General features: G+C 41.0%; 1 protein-coding gene across 1 annotated transcript in view; it reads right to left on the bottom strand.

Moving 5' to 3' along the window:
• The window catches only part of LOC134212800 (uncharacterized), a 178,103-nt gene extending 155,819 nt beyond the window's left edge, over window positions 1–22,284 (bottom strand). The window contains exon 1 of the mRNA XM_062690973.1: window positions 22,141–22,284. Coding sequence (XP_062546957.1) covers window positions 22,141–22,156 — 16 coding nt within the window. The 5' untranslated portion in view covers window positions 22,157–22,284. The remainder of the gene's footprint in view (window positions 1–22,140) is intronic.
• Window positions 22,285–22,550: the final 266 nt, after the last annotated feature.

Below are 22,550 nucleotides of genomic sequence, written 5' to 3'. Positions count from 1 at the left end.
AAAGGAAAGTGCTGCGTACCATCTATGGTGGGGTGCAGATGGCGGACGGTACGTGGAGGAGGCGAATGAACCACGAATTGCATCAGCTGTTGGGAGAACCATCCATCGTTCACACCGCGAAAATCGGATGACTGCGGTGGGCCGGGCACGTAGCACGGATAGTAATCCGGTGAAAATGGACCCTCGGCAGTCCGCGTGGTTGGCGACGTGTAGCCATGGACCGAGTTGAATGGAGAAGGGCAAGTCAGAGTAAACGCGATATGCGATGCGACGCGACGCGATAGTGCAATTTGACAGCCTGTTGATAATGATTGTTATTCTTTTACGTGAGTCGCGTCGCGTCGCATCGCTCGTCGCGTTTACTCTGGCTTGCCCCGAAGACTTCTATGCACTGCCAGGCCACTCCGACCTTAGTCTGATAATAAATAAATAAATAAATAAATAAATAAATATTAAGAACAAGAAAATGAACGCAAAAACAAATTTAGAACAACATGATCAATTTTAATGAGTATGATTTTTTTTTCTTTATTAGCGAGACTTAGTATGAATTTAAATTTATACAAGGGCTGCAACGACATAAAATGAAGTTTATTATACACCACATAATACTTTACGTTGTGTTTGATTTTCAAAGACTCTTGCCATGCCCATCACACAGCAAAAATATATGCATATAAAATACACATATTTGAATCGCATGTTCTATAAAACGTGCAGCCAATTCATACGTCATGTTGTATATTACCAATAAATACTCGTGAATTATTATATTTTCCAGATTTGATATCACATATCTTCAAAACATTTTTATGAAAATCCGCAAACAAATGAAGTAATTTATTTAACAGCTTTCATATCTATCTTCTGGACGCGTCTCATTTGCCAAAATAAAATCAAAATAAAATCTGACATTCGGACAGACAGGCATCAAATTATTTTTTTATGAAATGTTTTATTGGTCTTATAGGGCACTGCACGGAAAAATCTTTTTCTCTTTTGTTCATCATAAATTTTGACGTTCACTCAAAATAATTTTCACTTAAGAGTTACATGAAAACATATGCGGATATTTTCCATCTAGTTTCGTTTGTAGAAGTTAAATGATTTGTTAGTGATGGTACTTAGAGATGTCGCAAATTAATCGATTACTTCGATTAATCGATTCATCGTTGTGATAATCGATTAATTTTGAATCGATTATTACCCAACGATTAATCGATTCAATAATCGATACTAATCGATTAATCAGAATTTTACGACATCATAAGGATGTCGAAAATTAATTGATTATTTCGATTAATCGTTTCATCGTTGTGATAATCGATTAATTTTGAATCGATTACTATACAATGAAAAATCGATTCAATAATCGACAAGAATCAAGAGTAATCGATTAGTAACTAATCGATTAATCGGGATTTTACGACATCTCTAATGGTACTCACTGCTCTCAATCCACTAAAAAATGTAGTTAAATTTAAGTGAATTGAAATTTCAACAAACATATAGATATTAAGTGAATTGGAATAATAGTTTGCGCAATACTCGTGTGAGTTATAATAGTTCCCGTCCACTAGAGGCGGACGGGACCAAAAATAGAGTTATGAAATAATTATTTCATACTCAAGACCTATTTTTGTAAATTGCTCTCATGATGTTTCTGCACAATTTTTCATTAGCGATTGATGCAAAACATAGACTTCGGTCTGAGTACCCCACTCATATATTTTTCATACATTCGTGTCAAGTAGTATTCACTAGAAAATAATATAGATATTGTTTTCCACGTTTACATTTAAATTTCACTACATTTCTTTTCGGTAGGCATATGACATGTGAGTAAGTTTTATTAGACACAAGTAAGGTCGTCATAAATTAGGGTGACCATATGAAAATTTTCCAAAGGAGGACAATTCCTTTAAATCGTGCCAAAAAGGAGGACATTTGATTGAAAAAGGAGGACATGTGAAAGAAATTACCAAACCAAAAATTTCCTATATTTGATATTAAATTTACTGATTTTTTAGTTCAAGTGAAATACGACATACAAATTTATTTTAAAAAAGGAAGAACGAACTCACCATCTTTATAGTGAGATTCTATTAAACAAGCTTCAACCTATCTGAATAATGGTACACAAATGTTTGGTGTATCAATATGCTGGGCATTTATTTTTGGCAGCAATGCACAGAATTTTAGCAAGAAAATCTGAAATATTATTTTCCGAATGACTTAACCATCGCATACATCGCAACGTTGAGCAATAAACAACTGATTGTATATTACTTAAGACACCCAAGAGACCAGCGGTGATTATTCCTTTTCCTTGAATACCAACAAGTTCATGGCATGCGAATGCACCTGATGCACAGCGTACACCATGACCACGATGCTTTCAATAGTTGTTCGTAGAAATTCAAAAATGTTTTCAGGCTGGATACAACTACGGAGATTTTCATGGCGATTTTGAAGATTTGCGGGGTATTATAAATAAATTTTGGAACTTTATGTTTGATTACAGAACATCGTTGACTATGGAATATATTTTTGCATCCATCTTTGCAATGGGGTCATAAGTTTGAGTCCCATGTTTCCTCCAACACATTTTATCAAGCTCTTTTAGTGGAATGTCTTTACCTGTTATGGGACCGTTGCGGTGGAATTAAATGGAATAGTATTTAACTCGACTTATGACAGGTGACCATTTTTAGATTTATTTCGACTTATTTTGAAGACACGTACCATGTGTTTCAATCGAAATAAGATTTAATCACTCAATGTATGCTTTCTCGCAGCACACCTTGAGAAGCATTTGAATCATTTTATTCATGGCCCATTATTCGCAATTTCGTGAAATTATCAAACTGTTATTTCAAAACATTTCAAAACATCTTCTAATACACGCATCTAATGTTTGGTATATTAACATTGATTTGGAAAGGGTTCCAAGTAGGAAAGGAAGCAAACGCAAGTGTATATTTACAAACGTATTTTTACTTGCGAATGGATCTTTATTATAATATTTTCTTCAGCGATAACAAGAAAAAACACTCCAAAAATTAATGTCTATCATGGTTAATTGTATCCTCAAAATGTACAAAAGGAGGACATTTCAGCCCAAAAGGAGGACATCCGATTTTGAACGGAAAAGGAGGACATGTCCTCCTTTAGGATACCATATGGTCACCCTATCATAAATGTAATTTCTTTGTCTCTTTTTTGCTGCAAGAAATTAGAAAACAACAAGGCCAGTAAACGTCAAAATTTATTAAGAACGAAAGAGAAAGAGATTTTTCTGTGCAGTGCCCTATTGAAGATTATTTATTACTAGCGAAAGAAACCCAGCGTTGCCCGGGTGTTACAAATGTCATAGTGCAGCACCGCACTCTAGATCAATTTCCGTGCGTTTGTTTTGTTTTTCTTCACAGTTGACCAAAAATTGTATTCTAATAGTTTTTTACATTTCCCCGTTACATTTATAAACTCTTTGTATATATACAAACCTTGCAGATCCCAAAACGAATCGATTAGGGAAGAAATCTTGCAAATCGGTCGACCCGTTTGCGAGCTAAATCGTCAGAAAGGAAATCTCAACTCATTTTTATTATATAGATTTTTATAAATTGGAATTTTCGATTTTTGAACTGTCATCTTCAGCATTAACTTGATTTTAAATCGAGAAATAAGTACATCAGAAACGCAGCATATCATGTCGTTAAAAATATGTCTTCACCACTATGCTTCTTAATGCATGATTCACGCATCAAATTTTACAGCGACTAGGTATTTTAAAACAGTGCTTCAAATTAGTTTTATGGTGCACTAGAAAGCAATAAAAAAACTATTAATGAAACATATAAGCTAACAAAAGCTCAGTTTTAAAACAAGGTTCATAGAGGATTTATAAACAAGTTTAAAGTGATAAGAAAATTATGTTGAGCTTTTTAGTGGAATGTCTTCACTTGTCATAAGAATTGTTGTTGTCATTGTCATTGTCATTGAATTCCACCACTTAATTGTATCTTGACAGATACGTATTTCGACCTCAACAGTAAGTCCGTCTTCAGTGTCCGGTACTTGACTCGAAGTCGAGTCATCGATTGTATAAACTCGTCTTATGACAAGTGAAGTTTAGAGTGTTATAAAACCTTTTTTTCGTTGCCATTGTATATGATCTTAATAAAACAATAGGCTTAAATTATTGTCAGAATAAAACTTTAATAAATTTTACATAAAACCAAGCGGCAATACATTTGTTAGGGGAATAGGTCCCAAAACGCCCCCCGAGCCAAAACGCCTTTTGTGGTTTCCCTGATATTTACCGTCATTAAGATGGCCCTACCAAAACTGGATCTAAAATTATGTAGGTTAGGTGAAAACAGTTTCAGAATAGTGTATGAGAAGGTCAGAAAAAACCGAAAATTTCCACATTTTGAAGAAACATCTAACATTTTGGCGAGGCAAAACGCCCTAGTGGCACTAACCTACAATGTACTTGCGTCTCCACGAACTATCCATACCAGAATGCTGATTCGCCGACGCGTGGTGCTTTGTTCCCTAGGAGCTGCCAGCTAAAATGCGTTTTGCCTCATGAGTTTTCCGGCAACAGAATATCACCACTTATTTTAAATGTGAATATTTATAATATGATTGAGATTTTTTGACAATTTTTGAATGGCATCAACTAGCTATCTTGTTTAACTGTTGCATAATGTAAAAATACCCATGAATAGCGTTTCAAATAAGACAATAAAGCAGTACTTGCTTAGCTAGGGCATATTGTCCCCCCTTCCCCTACTTGAGAACAAACCAGAGACAAAACGCCTGAAAGGTGGTGCAAAATTACTCAACTGCATGGAAAGTCAGTGGTGAACGCATGGTTGTTTGTTTATCTTGACGGATTGAACGAAAAAGTCACGGATGCGAATGAGAAAAAAATGAGCAATAGAAAGAGGTTTCCGATCGAACCATCAACGGCAGTGTGTCGTTTGTCTGTTTTCGTCTGCCGCAAAATTATAACTGTGGTAGTGCCGAGCGACAGCACAAGCACTCACTTGAAACACGTGGTTGTTGTCACAAAAATAAGAAACAAATCAAACTCCTTTTCATTGCTTGGATTTTGATGGAATGATTTTGGGAGCTATCAGTCGACATGACGAACAGTTCACCTATGTTGAACCTTTTTTGCTATTGAATGTATTTTGCACCATTCTCTTCTAATTGTTGCTGAAAAATGCATTAAAAGAGACAAGCGATAATGTATGTATCCTGAGATGTTTGATGAGATGTTTGTTGCGAACGTTTCAAACTGCGATAATTTGTGTATTTCAAATCTATTGTCAAATCTGAGATCTTGCCAATAGATGGCTGTGTTTTTTTTCCAAATGTTGATATCTAATATATATGGGAACCGGCACTTCATTTCATAGCTCCCATGTTTATCCCAACAAAACTCAAAGGTGCAGCCCAATCGGGTTGTACGCAAAGGTGACGTAGGACTACGTAGCTATTCGAAATTGATAGTATTTGCCATAATAATTTGTGTCGTTTTATTAATATTGAGCAAACTGCTCGGAGGCCAACTGAATCAAGAAGTCGAATAGTTGTTCCCAGTTGGATGGACTTTGAGTCTCTAACCGTGGAATTACCATGACTCATTGGCCGCTGAAGCCACTCGACTTGCTTTCATTCTGGGACATCACAATCCTTACTTTGCCACGAACGCTTACATCGCGGGCGAAGCTCAAACGTTGCATATACATATATTTGTGTTTGGTTTCACGCCACTTCTGATTCTGCTTATTACTCCTTTATTTCGGCCATTTTGAGGATGGTGTCCTCCAAAAGGTCTTTATGTATACAAAAGAAGGTTGATCCGACAATCCGATATGAACTTTCTTTAAAGTGCAAAACTCAATCGTAACTAGCAAATTTGATAGCGCGGCGGAGGAGATGATGCAATTAATTTGAACGGGTGGAAACACTAACAGCAACCAAGCTACCACGCAAAACCCGATGCCGCCGAAACAATCCATTTTCGCAATTAACTCTTTCTTTTCCTAAAATATTGGTTCTGAGAAGAACTAATTTTCTTTTCCCAATGCGTCTTTCCATCAACTAACTGCATCCAAACGCTTGACAGTACCTTACGTTGAAATTGTCCGACCGCCTTCGTGCTGCTGTGTCCGCTCCGCTGCATCGAATGTCGAACCGAATCCCGATCAAAACGGCTCGCGCGCGCCGAACAGCAGCTTTCTTGTATTCAATAAATCAAGCCCGTTAGCCCCGCTCCTTTGTGAGCTGATATGGGTGTAAATATAATGTGCACTCATAACGATTAATGAAGGGGCGGGTCATTCCAGTTCGAGACAGCAACACGTTCGGACGTGTTTTTGCTCGCGCATTTTTCGTAGTGTTTTTCTCGTTCTTTCGCTGTTTACGTTTTCGCTTGTCGCGTTGGCGTTATTTTCTCCCGGACCCGTCATGGGAGACTCGGTGGCCGATTCGGTCGCTGGAAAAGTGCCTAAGCGCACTGCTCTTGGAGGCGCGGGTAACCCTCCAAGCAGCTTTGCAGAGCAACGTGTTCTCGCCGTTGCCGCTTGATGACGCCGGCAATCCGCGGAAAAGAGGAAGAAGCAGCAATCGCAGCTGCCGCAGGTGCAACCGGAGCGGAAGGAGAAGTGCCCGCCAGTGTTTGTGAAGGGCGATCCACCGGATTTACGCCCAAAAATTCGCCAGCTGATCGCTAAGGGGCTGAAATGTACTTTTCGGCTCTGCAGCGAGGGCGTGAAAGTGATGCCGGCCAACAGGGACCATCATCAATCCGTCGTGGAGTTCCTCGAGGTCCACAAGTATGAGTACTACACTCATGACCACCCCGGCACGAAGCCGCTCAAGGCTTTGCTGCGAGGACTTCACGACATGAAGGAGGAAGAGCTCCAAGCAGAGCTTGAAGGTTTCGGACTGAAGCCAGTAGCCGTCCACAAGATCGCTCGTCACGACAAGGCGAGGAAATATCGCGACCAGCTTTACCTGATCCATCTGGAGCACGGCTCCACTACCTGGAAGGACCTGAAGCTGGTTGGCGTTATAAATTACACCGTCGTTGACTGGGAGCGATATCGGCCAGTGCACCGCGATGTCACGCAATGCACCAACTGCTTCAATTTCGGGCACGGCACCAGGAACTGCCGCATGAAGCCGCGCTGCAACAAATGTGGCGAACCCCATCCGACTGACGAGTGCGACAAAATGGATGTGGCCGATCCCAAGTGCGCCAGCTGTGGCGACAAACATCGGGCCACCACAAAGGGCTGCCCAAAGCGAGCCGAGTTCCTGGAAATCCGGAAGAAGGCTTCCACCAGGACCATTCCGAAGAAGAACCGTGTTCCTGTAATCAACGAGGTGAACTTTCCAGCTATCCCGGCTCCCCGTCGTGTGATTCCAATACTCCCACCGCTACAGCCGCACAAGCGACTGGCGGCGGCAGCTGCATCGGTCCAAGCTCCAGCATCGTCGGCACCATCCACCAGCGAATGGCCCCCGCTTCCTCCTCCTGGGTTCCGTCGGCAGTCGGAGAACGAAGCCGTCCCACCGGAAGAATCTGCCCCGCTGTACAATCCGGAGCAACTGATGCCGATCTTCGCGCAGCTCGCCACTCGACTGCGCGACTGCAAAACCCGATTCGACCAGGTCTTCACACTTGGCATGTTCATCATTGAAAATGGCTGCTAGGGTGGGCCTGGTCAACTGGAACGCTTGCTCGCTAAAGAGCAAAACAATCGAGCTGAAGGATTTCCTTGAGGAGAAGGAAATAGACGTGGCGTTCATCACCGAAACGCACCTAAAACCGGAGGTGAACATCAACATCCCGGACTTCCGCATCGTGCGACTCGACCGGCCGACCAGGGGAGGTGGTGTGGCCATCGCTCTTCGCTACAACATCAACTGTCGTCTGCTTCCAAGCTTCCAGCTCAGTGTCATCGAGGCCATCGGTGTCGAAATCACCACTTCGGTCGGCACAATCGCGCTCATCGCGGCGTACTGTCCAACGCAAGCCAAAGCCGGCGATGGATCATCGGCTGCCCTTCGGAGGGACATCGTCAAGCTGACGCGGAGGCAAGGCCAGTATATCATTGCCGGCGACTTGAATGCCAAACATCAAGCCTGGGGCAACAGTCGCGGCAATCGAAACGGCACCATCTGGAGCAACGACATGGAGGAAGGCCACTACACGATCCTGAGCCCGGATTCCCCACTCGGCTGAGTCGGTCCGGTGCCCACGCAACGCTCGATCTCTACGTAACAAACCTGAGTGACCACGTCTCGCAGCCGGTTGTATACCAGGAGCTCAGTTCGGATCACTATCCGGTGGTGGTGGAACTGGGCTCCTCGGTCAATCGGCACCAGCAGTTACGGCGGAACTACCACCGAGTGAACTGGCAGCGTTTCCAGCAGTGCGTCGATAACACCGTCGACTACGAGGTGCGTCCGGAGACGCCGGAAAGTATCGACCGCCAGCTGTGCGCTATCGAGGAGGCGATCACGGCGGCCCGAGAGCAACACGTACCGACGGCTCGGCAGGTAAGCAACTCCTTAAACATCGATACACTCACCAAAGATTTGATTCGATTGCGGAATGTCACTCGCAGGCAGTTTCAGCGTACTGGACTGCCTGAGCTTAAGGCACGCTGAAATCGAATCACAAAAATTATCAAGGCCAGAATGGTGGACCTCAAATTTAACGACTTCTCGAATAAGATCCGCACTCTCCCAGATTATGCTAAGCCGTTCTGGAAAATGACCAAAATTCTAAAATCCAAGCCTCGGCCCATTCCACCTTTGATCCCACTAGACAATAATGGCTCTAAGGATCGCTTGATAACTCCTGCAGAGAAGGTCGCTGAAATAGGTCGTCAATTCGTCAGCTCCACACAATCTTGGGCAGAACATCGTCAGTCCACACGAAGCAGCCGTCAACGAGCATGCTAACAACATCCATTTGATTCCCAACGACTTCTCGGAGGAGTTGGAGATCTCAGCTGACGAATTGACGGCCTATATCAAATCGTCGAAGAACATGAAGGCCCCAGGCTTCGACAGCATCCTGAATCTCGAGCTCAAACACATGAGTGCTCCGTTCTTTGAGCACCTCTCGCTGATCTTTAATCAGTGTCTCCGGCTTAGCTACTTCCCATCGTCCTGGAAGTCAGCGAAAGTCATCCCCATCCGGAAGCCTGGGAAGGATCCTCCCTCCCCCAAAAGTTATCGACCCATCAGCCTTCTCTCAGGGTTATCCAAGCTATTCGAAAAAGCTACTCATCATCGGTTACTTGAGTCTGCCGAAAATCTCAACATCTTGCTCGAGGAACAGTTTGGTTTCCGACGGGGTCGGTCAACTGTACACCAACTGACCCGAGTTACCAACGTCCTCAGACGGAACAAGTTTGTCTCGAAAACATCCGCCATGGCCTTACTCGATGTCGAGAAGGCATTTGACAATGTATGGCATGATGGCCTGGTGTACAAACTACAACGCTACAATCTCCCCAGCTACCTGGTGAAAATCATCAACAATTACCTGTCGGCAAGGACATTCCGGGTCTCAATCAGCGGAGCGAATTCCAATGCGCAACGTCGTCGCAGGCGTCCCCCAGGGGAGTAACCTCGGGCCCCTGCTTTTCAACGTGTTTACCTTCGACATGCTAGAACTTCCAGAAGGCGGCATTCTGTCTCTGTTCGCAGATGACTACAATGGTAGAGTGACCTGAGCGCTAATGGGGAAAACTCCAATGAGGCCTGGATGCCCTGACAGAGCACCTCACCAGATGGAAGATCTGTATCAACGTGGCGAAGTCCCAGGTCATCATTTTCCCTCTCTCTAAATCCCCTAAACTTGTACAGCCTGGGGACTTCAAAATCATCCTCAATGGCACGACCGTAGAATGGGCCAATGAGGCCGACTATCTTGGCCTGACCCTCGACAGCAAGCTTATTTTCAAGCAACAGACTGACAAGACGATGACGAAGAGTATCGTTTTGTTAAAATTGCTGTACCCTTTGATCAACCGTCGGTCGTCATTGTCCCTGAGCTTGCTGTCTACAAGCAAATCATCCTCCCTGTGATCGAATATGGCATGCCGGTCTGGGAGAGCTGCGCTAAAACCCACCACCTCAAACTTCGACGGGTCCAAAACAAATTCCTGAGGACAAGAACATCCGAGGTCCACCGTCTGGCCGTAATAAAAACCTTACATGAACGCTTTCGTGAGTGTAAAGATAAAATTTAGGGTCCGTTGCTTGCATTCGGATCAGGTTCCAATTAGGGCGCTAGTTCCAATCTAGGTTATCAAATTTTTATTGTAAATATTGTAAATTAAAATTAAAATATTGTAAATAAAAAACACACCAGCGCCTCCTAAAGGCCATCATGATATATCATATTAACACTTAAATAACAATGTAAACATAAAAATTTAAAATTGAAGTTGGAGGGCCAAGCCGGCCGAGCACTGTACATGTAGAAAAAGAATAATTGTAGAACAGAAAATGATTAAATAAAGAAGAATTTTACTACCCCAAGCTTTCCAAGGAAAACGCACGTTTAAGTTAGCATAAACGAACTGCACCAAATAAAAGCCCTACAATGGCGGACATAAAAAAACTTTCAATGAATAACTCAAGAAATGCTGATAAATTACTAAGTTGAAAAGCAGGCCAAGTTCTAGTTGGAATGTAGTGCTATGGAAGAAGAAGCTTGCGATGCACTTACGAGATTGACTGATTGACCGAAACCAAGAGCTAAACTGTTAGCAAGTTTTTAATAGTAAATATTATCATACATAGATATTGTAACACACTAGAGTCGGTTTTTACGCGGAAGATATGGACCGCGTAAATTAAAACAACGTAAAAAAACGCGTAAATCCCAGAGTATGTCTGAAGGAACCGCGGAAATCCAGAAACTCGCGTGAATAAAAAATTGCATAAAAAACGATTCCTGTAAAAATAACCGCGTAACAAACGACTTCAGTGTACATCGGGTATGGAGCGTTGAATCTTCCTTGATCGAATGGTCCAAGAAAATTGAAAATCCATCCAGAAACGGCTGAGATATTAACGATCAAAGTCTATCATATTTTCGTGACGATTTTCAATTTTTGCAATCTTAAAGTGTACCAATATAGAAAAGACAGGCGTAGTTCTACGTCAAAATGGAAATAAAAAACAGTTTTCCGATCGAACCACCATCGGCAGTGCACTCAAAATAATTGTCACTTTAATTCCACTATAAAAAGTCATGTAGACCTTAAAAATCGAAACTTTCATCGGCCTTACTGGAATCAAATAAAACTTATTTAAATCACAAGTGCATCTTAATAAGAAATGTAGTGGAATTCATTAGAAGACATAGAAAATAATATCTATATACTCTTCTAGTGAATTCTACTCAAAATGAATGTATAGAAAATATATGAGTGGGGTGCTCAGAGCGAAATGTATGTTTATTAACAATCGCCAATGAAACATTTTGCAGAAGCATTATGAGCACGATTTGCAAAAAATATGTTTGATTGTGAATTAATTTTCTACTCCTAATTTTTCCCTCGTTCGCTTTTAGTGGACTGGATATCAACTATAGCGATACTATAGAAATTTTTTTATAGAACTTTCACTTAAAATTTAAGTACATGTTCAAACGAAAATTCATATAAATTTTATTTTATTTTCTAGTGAATTAAGAATAATGAGTGCCATCACTAATGAATCATTTAACTTTTACACCCGAAACTACATGGAAAATATCTGCATATGTTTTCAAGTAGCTTCTAAGTGAAAATTATTTTGAGTGTGTGTCATTTGTCTGTTTTCGTCTGCCGCAAAATTACACTCAAAATAATTGTCACTTAATTTCCACTATAAAAATCAGGTAGGCTACATTTATGACGACCTTACTCGTGTCAAATAAAACTTACTCACATGTCATATGCATTCCAAAAAGAAATGTAGTGAAATTTAAATGAAAACGTAGAAAACGATATCTATATTCTTTTCTAGTGAATACTACTTGTCACGAATGTATGAAAAATATATGAGTGGGGTACTCAGACCAAAGTCTATGTTTTGCATCAATCGCTAATGCAAAATTGTGCAGAAACATCATGAGAGCAATTTACAAAAATTAATCTTGAGTATGAAATAATTATTTCATAACTCCGTTTTTGGTCCCGTCCGTCTCTAGTGGACGGGAATTATTATCACTCACACGGGTATTGGCAAACTATTATTCCAATTCACTTAAAATCTATGTGTTTGTTGAAATTTCAATTCACTTAAATTTAATTCACTTTTTTAGTGAATTGAGAGCAGTGAGTACCATCACTAACAAATCATTTAACTTCTACAAACGAAACTAGATGGAAAATATCCGCATATGTTTTCATGTAACTCTTAAGTGAAAATTATTTTGAGTGTATAACTGTGGTAGTGCCGCGCGGCAGCACAAACACTTACTTGAAACTCGTGGTTGTTGGTTGCCAATTTGACTTCCAACTTAAAGAATTGCAAATCGATAAATTCCATCAAAAATTTTGGGACTTTTTTATCTTTTCATTGCAGTTTGATAATGAATAGCGTATATTGAATTTTAATGGAAATATTCATTCAAAAATATAGCATAAACGATTTTACGAATGATTAAATAGGGCAACGGTTCTCCACCTTTTTCTTGAGTAGTACCCCTTCAGACCTTGGCACAGCTTGAGGTACCCTTATTTTTTTTATTTACCGGTAAGCTCAAATGTGGAAGATTGATAACCCAATTTTCACTGGGATTTTATCAAACTCAAACATTCAATTTGTTTGAATTTTCAAAAACATAATTTTGAGCTTCTGACGAATTTACGTACATCGACTTATCAATTTTTAACCTAGCTAACAATCATAATTGTCATATAAACACGCCGAGAACTAAATTTTCAAACAGCTGGCTCTCAGCCGTCTTTTGAACGATTTTCCCAATTCTTTCACGGATGTCCTACTCATCTCATCTAGTTTCACCATACTGGTGAGTTATGTTTTTAGGGATGCTCATTTTTCCCTAGAGAGGCATGAGTAAGAATGTTTTTCCAAAATATAGTTAAATTTACTTTACAGGACATATTTCAGTGTGAACAACACTTACAGGTTCCAAAAATGTTTCATAATACTATTCTAGCATTTACTATACTAAGTGCGAACAATATGTTTCTTCTGGACATCTCTAGCGACTCCAGAACGACCTCTATAACTGATGAAAGATGATATGCAAATGTCTATCGTCTATAGTCATGTCCGTACACGGTCACGTCCGTACACATACACGTAAATGTCTATAGTCATGTCCGTACACGTCCGTAGAGTCCACGCGTATGATTTGCAACATAGATTTATCCAAACCAGATGTTCTAGGCTTTCGAATGTGTTCTGGAGTTTGGATCAAATGGTCTATCATGTCAACTGCACTGGATAAGTATCTGAAATCGACTAGTCATGTCCATACAAGTCCGTAAAGCCTACGCGTTTGATATGCGACTCAGTTATATCCCAACCAGGTGTTCTATGTTTTCCAAACTGTTCTGGAGTTTGGATCAATTGGTCTACCATGTCAACTACGCTCGATAGCTATCCGAAATCGACCAGTCATGTCCATACTAGTCCGTAGAGCCCAGGCATATGATTTGCCGGTCAGATATACGCAAACCAGATGTTCTATTCTTTACAATCTGTTCTGGAGTTTGGATCAATTGGTTTACCAGGTCAACTGCACTCGATAGCAGCCTGAGATCAACCAGTCATGGTCATACAAGTCCGTAGAGCCCATGCGTTTGAAATTCCACTCAGTTTCTCTCAAACCAGATATTCTCGGTTCTCAAAACTATTGTGGACTTTGAATCAATTGGTCTACCAGGTCAACTGCGCGCGATGCGAAACTGACAGCAACCAATCATACACATACAAATCCTGGAAGCACACGTGTATGATTTGAATCTCAGTAATACCCGAACCAAATGTTCTAGGTTTTTCAAATGTTCTGAAGTTTGGATCAATTGGTCGCAAATTCTTCCAGGAATTCCTCCGGAAGTTTTTCCGAGAATCCTTCTCGAACTTCCTATGGAAGATCCTCCTAGAATTCCTCTGGAAATTCCTAAGGAATAAGAATTTCGATCCGGGGATGGGATCTTCTTCACGGCTCGATGGCAGTCAATTTGTTAATTACCGCTATATTCGTACGGAGTTTTGTCACTTGATAAGTGGAAATTGTTTCTGGCCTCATTGGACAAAATATAGCTCACTTCGAACACTTTTCGACACTAATTTTGTCACACACTATAGAGGGTATTTTGCAGCTAGAGCATGTAATCACCCATCCCCCGGATCGAAACGTCGGCGATGAAATAAAATTGTTAACGCTACTATTTACGACTGAGAGCCACTCCGAAAATTGAACTACAATATTTACAGTTGAAATTCAACCACCTTCTGGATGAACTTCCGGAGGAATTCCTGGATGAACTTCCGGAGGAATTCCTGGAGGAGGTAGTCAATGCTAGAATAGTACTATGAAACATTTTTGGAATCTGTAAGTGTTGTTCACACTGAAATATGCCATGTAAAGTAAATTTTACTATATTTTGGAAAAACCATCCTAACTCACGCCCCTCTAGGGAAAAAATGAGCATCCCTAGAAACATAACTCACCAGTATGACGAAACTAGACGTAGTAAAAGAATTGTGAAAATCGGTCAAAAGACGGCTGAGAGACGTCTGATCACGGTAGTCCGCGTTAGTAATTTTATCACGGTATTCGTTGTGTTAAAGTGAGTTAACCTTAACTTAAATTACAACACGGATACGATACGGAAATTTAGTGATACTTCCACTGAAAGGGGAAAAAATAATAAGATGAACTTTTAGTCTGTTGATGCAAGACCATGATGAAGTGGGTTCGATAACAATATAGTTCTGAAGCATCGCAGTTAATGATAGAACTTTTAAAAACTCTGCAAGGATTTTGAACTTTCTACTAGGTAAGGAAAATATCTTTAAAATATGGAAGCCTGATGAAAACTGGAAATGTAAGATGCTCATTTAGTATAAATTTACAATATTGATTAAAATTATTTGTGGAAGATTGAATTATTGAAGCTCTCTTTACTCGTGCAAACACCAAGTTTGAAAATGCAGCACGTGTCAGTTTTGCTGTTGGTGAAATTTTGTCAAAACAGTTGAAACCATTCCACCTTCAAGAATGGAGAACTTGTTAAGGCTTGCATTTCGGCTATTCTTGACATCGTCTTCCCTAAGGAAAATCCTCCTCCAGTAGCTTTAGTTTATCGCGGAACACGTTGAAGATTGAAAGTTCTCGCAGAATATTTTAAAACTTCGTTATGTGAAAAAGACGCCTGCCTCAGATTATATATTCCCGTAATCGATCAAAATACTGATGTGAAAAATATGGCACAGATAGCTATCTTCTCAATGGGAATTGGAGATCGTCTTCAAATCACAGAGGCTTTGATTCCGATGAGTGGAATGATCCTGAATAGGTGAATGAATAGCTTTTCTAGTAGATATCACCAAATATCTTGATTACTTGAATATAATGCTGCCAGGCAAGGATCTACACGTCGAACTTTTATTTTCCCACATTAAAGCTTTTAAAACAAAATTAATATTTTGGCACAGTAGGTTACTGAAAATCCCTCATTTTGTTGAAAACAGTTCATGCTGAAAACAGTTTACTGGAGTTTTCAAGCCTATTCGATGATGTTTTAGAACAAAGTAACAAAACTACAATTTTTTCAACACCGTTTACTGTTATGTACAATGCACCTGAAATATTTCAAATGTAGATTATTAACCTCTAATATAATAACGAGCTTAAATATCAACTTTAGAAAGTACCATTTCTCTTAAGATTTTCTTTCTTCAGAAGCACGTGAACAGTTCTTCTGAAGAATAAAAGCATTAAAAAACTTAGAATTCTGGAAATCAATATGCGTCGGGTATTGGAGAGTAGCGAACAATTCCATGTTTCCCATTCAATTTTCTACCAGAAGACCTACTGAGTAGAAAGAAAACGAAATTAAACAAAAAATATGAATGATGATATGGAAATGCTAATATCATCTTCCAAACTTGGACGTACATGTTCATGATAGAATTAGAGGCGAAAGTATAGAATTGTTAGTACCGTTAGGATATGGCAAGCACGAAGAATGATTTTTTAGAAGTCGATTTGAAAGCGAGCGGAGGGCAATATTTGTGATGGCATATATCGCACGACCTTCCTTCTGCCAAACTCCCGTATGAAGGGGAAGGAATAATATCAGTGTGGAAGCTGATATATCTCCACTGGCAAAAGGAAGGTTGTCTGATTTGCTCATATGCAATCGCGTGCGGAAGGGTTTTCTATCGACGAGTACTGTCTCTAAATTTCTAATATGATGTACGCCTTAAAAATATATTTGTTTTTTTTCCAAAGAATTTTTAGTTATGGAGAAATGAAGAAAAGAAAACAATATTTATTTTAAAAATTTTTAAAAAAAATATGTTCCGAATATTTTCTGGCACTCCAGCAAGTAATAATTATGAAAATTCTCCCGTAATTAGTTTACGGCCTCTATGAACTCTGGAGCTACTATGGACTTGTTTTTTTATTATCAGACTGTGCTGCACATAAAAGTCTTCTCCATTCAGCTCGGTCCATGGCTGCACTTCGTCAACCACGCAGTCTGCGGAGGGTCCGCAAATCGTCCTCCACCTGATCGATCCACCTTGCTCGCTGTGCACCTCGCCTTCTTGTTCCCGTCGGATCATTGTCGAGAACCATTTTCACCGGATTACTGTCCGACATTCTGGCTACGTGCCCGGCACACCGCAGTCTTCCGATTTTAGCGGTGTGAACGATGGATGGTTCTCCCAACAGCTGATGTAACTCGTGGTTCATTCGCCTCCTCCACGTACCGTCCGCCATCTGCACTCCACCATAGATGGTACGCAACACTTTCCTTTCAAAAACTCCCAGTGCGCGTTGGTCCTCCACGAGCATCGTCCAGGTCTCGTGTCTGTAGAGCAGTCTTCCCACGAACATGTGTGATGTTCAACACAAGTACATTTTCATCAACTCGTGTTGAACACTGAACATGGATTATTGACGTACTCGAGTACAAAGGGATACCCAGTACCTACCTAAACGAACTTGTACTTAAGTACAAAACACATGTACAAACTTGCTTTCAGGTCCGAGAGTCGACCGGCAAGAGGCAAAGAGAATGAACAAAATGGAATTCGAAAACTGTGCACGCTGAAATGAAGATGCACAGTGATGGGTGGATCTGGAAGACTTTTTTTTCGAATAATTTTCTAATGTTGCAAAACTTTTTCACGACGTTGGTAATCAACTGACATGGGCTTCCAACATCACGTAAACAATAATTAAGTTTACAGAAGATGTTGATAAATTTGACTTCGATTCACATACCGCTATATAACTTTTGTTGAGCGTGTATATTCATCAGGGAAGGAATAGAAAGCGCATAATTATAAATACTATGTATACTCATAGATCAGTGGAACAATTTTTCGACTCTCTGTTAATGTCTTCCTGATAAATAAAACTAAATTGTGTATTGTCACGGTTTAGAAAAGCTCCATCGGGAGAGAGCATTTCGTGTTGCACTATGGGACCGCTCACAAATTACGTAACATAAAATTGGGCGAATCCAGTCCTCTTCTCTGGAGCACATTATGTATTGACAATTTAATTCTTTTGTCTGAATCGTAACCCTTGAGGCTATACTATATGACTATACTCGTAATCTGTACAGACTATAACCTAGGAATGTAGAACTGAACCATTCCGAATGACAACAACATTGTCCTCTCAGAATGGTCCTCAGAATTAACTAAACACGCAACAAGCGATTGACTTTGACTTTGCAACAAAATAGGGGCATAACACTTGAAAGATATAAACTTCATTTTTGCGTGAACACTTTTGGTGGCCATTTTACTGAGCCTTCTAAAGTACAAAACCTCATGAAAATATTGATATATAATAAATTTGCTTATATCCGCACATCTATGGATTTGTTCACTGTCTACATTTGCTTTGTTTGAAAAGCTTCTGGAACGCTATTCAACAGCAAATTTTACAGCCAGAGTGTACATGTGTACTGTACAGATGTACAGTACATCGGTACAAAATGAAACTCGAACGCAAGTTCGGGTACAAGTATACGTTTCGTGCGTATACGTATAAACACGAAGCAAGGGTACAGGTGGAGTATACGGACAGCTGTACTCAGCGTGTTTGATGTTCGTTTGGGAAGACTGGTAAAGAACTACCAGTCTTATAAGCGTTTTGTAGATAGTCAGTTTGGTACGGCGGCGAACTCTATTCGATCGAAGCGTCTTGCGGAGTCCAAAGTACGTACGATTTCCAGCCACTATGTGCCTCCGAATTTCTCCCCAAGCAGCACACATGTTCCACATAGGTTACTACAACTCATATGTGACCAGATTTAGTCACAATCAAGTTGCTGCAACCATTTTGGTCTGAATTGTGCTGCTCGGGTCTGCTGGTATCGTTATCGGCGGTCACCAGTGAGCCCAAGTACACGAATTCTTCAACCACCTCGATTTCGTCACCACCGATAGAAACTCGTGGTGGGTGGCTTACATTGACCTCTCTTGAACCTCTTCCTATCATGTACTTCGTCTTCGACGTGTTGATGACTAGTCCAATCCATTTAGCTTCGCTTTTCAGTCTGATGTAGGCTTCCTCCATCCTCTCAAAGTTACGTGCCATGATATCAATGTCGTAGGCGAAACCAAATAACTGGACGGACTTCGTGAAAATCGTACCACTTGTGTCAATCCCTGCCCTTCGTATTACTCCCTCCAAAGCGATGTTGAATAGCAGACACGAAAGACCATCACCTTGCCGTAACCCTCTACGCGTTTCGAAGTGACTCGATCCATCGTCGCCTTGATCAACCGTATCAGTTTATCCGGAAATCCGTTTTCGTGCATTAGCTGGGACACACGACACCTTGCATCCACTCCTGCGGCAGAACCTCATCCTCCCAAACCTTGATAATCACCCAGTGTAGCGCTCTAGCCAGTGCTTCACCACCGTGTTTAAACAGCTCTCCTTGTAGTTGGTCAACTCCAGGGGCTTTGTTGTTTTTCAGCCGGCCGATCTCCTCCTGGATTTCCTGAAGATTCGGAGCCGGAAGTCGCATGTCCTGCGCGCGTGCTCCTAGGTTCATTACCATACCGCCACCGTTGTCTGCCATATCGCCATTCAGGTGCTCTTCGTAGTGCTGCCGCCACCTTTGGATCACCTCACGCTCGTTTGTAAGAAGGTTCCCGTTTATGTCCTTGCACATATCGGGCTGTAGCACGTGGCCCTTACGTGAACGGTTCAACTTCTCATAGAACTTTCGTGCGTTATTAGCGCGGTACAGTTCCTCCGTCTCTTCACGGTCTCGATCTTCCTGCTGGCGCTTTTCCTCCGGAAAATCGAGTTTTGTCTGTTCCGCGCCCGTTTGTATCGTGCCTCGTTCGCCCTCGTGCGGTGTTGCAGCAATCTCGCCCATGCTGCATTCTTCTCCTCAACTAACTGCTCACATTCGCCGTCATACCAGTCGTTTCTCTGATCCGGAGCCACCGTGCCTAGTGCAGCGGTTGTGGTGCTTCCAATGGCGGATCGAATATCTCTCCAGCCATCTTCAAGAGATGCTGTGCCTAGCTGCTCTTCCGTTGGGAGTGCCACTTCCAGCTGCTGCGCGTAGTCTTGGGCTAGTCTACCGTCTTGCAGCCGCCCAATGTTTAGCCGCGGCGGACGACTCCGACGTGTGTTGATCACCGTCGAGAGTTTTGAGCGCAGGCATACTGCAACGAGGTAGTGGTCGGATTCAATATTCGCACTGCGGTAAGTGCGTACGTTCGTGATGTCGGAGAAGAATTTACCGTTGATTAGAACGTGGTCGATTTGGTTTTCCGTTACTTGGTTAGGTGATTTCCATGTGGCCTTGTGGATATTCTTGCGGGGGAAGAAGGTGCTTCGGACTACCATTCCGCGGGAGGCTGCAAAGTTTATGCATCGTTGGCCGTTGTCGTTCGATACGGTATGCAGACTGTCCGGTCCGATGACCGGTCTATACATTTCCTCCCTTCCTACCTGAGCATTCATGTCACCGATGACGATTTTGACGTCCCGCAGTGGGCATCCATCGAATGTCTGCTCCAGCTGCGCATAGAACGCTTCTTTCTCGTCGTCAGATCTCCCTTCGTGTGGGCAGTGCACGTTGATGATGTTGAAGAAACAGCCTTTTATCCTCAGCTTGCACATCCTTGCGTTGATTGGTTGCCACCCAATCACGCGTTGGCGCATCTTTCCCAGCACTATGAAGCCGGTTCCCAGCTCGATGGTGGTGCCACAGCTTTGGTAGAAGGTAGCCGCTCGATGCCCGCATTTCCACACTTTCTGTCCTGTCCAGCAGATTTCCTGCAGCGCTACGACATCGAAGTTGCGGGGACGTAATTCATCGTAGATTATCCTGTAGCCCTTGGACATAGTCTCTGCTGCCCTATGGACTTGTTGAAAACTGCCAAATTTGTCGATGTTTCAGTCTTTCTAATAGTATGTCAAAATGAACGCCAAGTTTGTCACAAGAAACTCCGTCGGTAGTTCCGTTTCTTTTTGCCTATAAGGACGTGATACATGTTATAGAATCTGTCCCAACCTTCAAAGAACTAGCTTTGACCAATTACGAAATAGAAATTATTATTTATTCAACATGTTATGTTGTGTTTGAAAATCAATTTTTACTATATCAATCGATGAACTTTTTCTGAACGGGCGTAATAGATTTTAACGTTGGACAGCTATTGTAAAATTTCACCAAATCCCTAACTTCATAGGACAACAAATCTGACAAAAAAATCTGTTCTCTCTGGTAGTAACGTTATATGAACGAAATAAACTTAATAAAAAAATTAAAGTCGTTTGATATTTCAAGATCAATCCTAAAGCGAGTATGTTTTGCTATTATATAATACGACATCCGCCATTACGCATTTTTGTCTCAAGTACCCTCAGAGACCAGCAAAGGTACCCCCAGGGGTACATGTACCCCAGGTTGATAACCAATGATATAGGTGAACTGCTCCGTTTTCCATCACACTGAATATATATATTCATCTCATAGCAAAACAATGAAATAATCTAGTCGCTTCTTTTTGCTAACATGCGTGCTCACTGCTCAAAAAATCACAAAAATAAGAAACAAATCAAACTCCTTTTCATTGCTTGGTTTTTGATGGGATGATCATGGGAGCTATGAGACGAAATGACGAACAGTTCCCCTATGTTCCCTGTTTTGCTTTATGAATGTATTTTCTACCGTTCGCCTCTAATTGTTGCTGAAAAATGCTATAATAGAGATTAGCGATAATGTTTGTGTCCTTATCTGCAAAGGACAAATATGATTATGATGAGATGTTTGTAGGGGAAATTTCAAACTGCGATAATTTGTGCATATAAAATGCCAAATCCAAATGTTGATAACTAATATAGGGGAACTATTCGGCACTTCATTTGATAGCTCCCATGTTTATCCTATCAAAAAAAGCAATGAAACGAAATCAAATTTGTTTCTTACTTTTGTGGTTTTGCAGTGAGCAAAAAGAAGCGACGAGATTGGTGCTTGTTCTGCGAAGAGGTGAATATATGTTCAGCAAGATGAAGAACGGAGCAGTTTATTAAAAGTACATCAAAACCGGCTACTTCTGTTGATTGGTGGCCAATAATCATTGTCCTATTCAGTTGCATTTGGTGACCATCACTTGTTACTAGTTGTGTTTTTTCAGACATTTACAAGAGAGGACAATGTTGTTATCATAGGCAAAAGCTCAATGTTACATTTGCTGTCCACGGAGCATTGACGTTTACTAAATGCACTCCAATGTATTTCCAAATAGGATTTTCGATTTTTTTTTCTTTATTTGGTAGGCACTCTGGTTACCCGCTCTACTATTTATCATATATCATCAGTTTATAAAATGTCAGAGAATGTTGCCACTTACCTGGACCAAAGTTCATCCTGACTTCTTTCAGTACTTTAATCGAACACTCAAAATTTAACAATGACAATATCTCTTCACTTATCTCACTATTACGCACAGATTTCCGTAATAGTCTAGATAAATTGTTTCACTCTCGTTCTTCCCTGATAAGCACCACAGATCCAACTAACTGCTCGACAATTATGGCCCGCCAGCTCTACCTAAAATTTCTGCTTTGAATCTTCATCGTTATCTTCGTCACGCAACTTTACGCTACATCTTGATCGTAATTTAATTGTGTGTTGATTAATACCTAAGTGGAATCCATTCATTTAATTGTGCTACTGAAATGTTAGATTCTGTCTATTTGACATGTGGTCTCCAAACACAATGATGGGGCTTCATGTTATATTTTATTATATTCTGAAAAT

The sequence above is a fragment of the Armigeres subalbatus genome, chromosome 2, assembly GCF_024139115.2.
Source record: "Armigeres subalbatus isolate Guangzhou_Male chromosome 2, GZ_Asu_2, whole genome shotgun sequence".
In the NCBI taxonomy this organism is placed as follows: domain Eukaryota; kingdom Metazoa; phylum Arthropoda; class Insecta; order Diptera; family Culicidae; genus Armigeres; species Armigeres subalbatus.
Note: the sequence above shows the minus strand (reverse complement) of the source record. Positions and strands in the feature narration are given on the sequence as shown.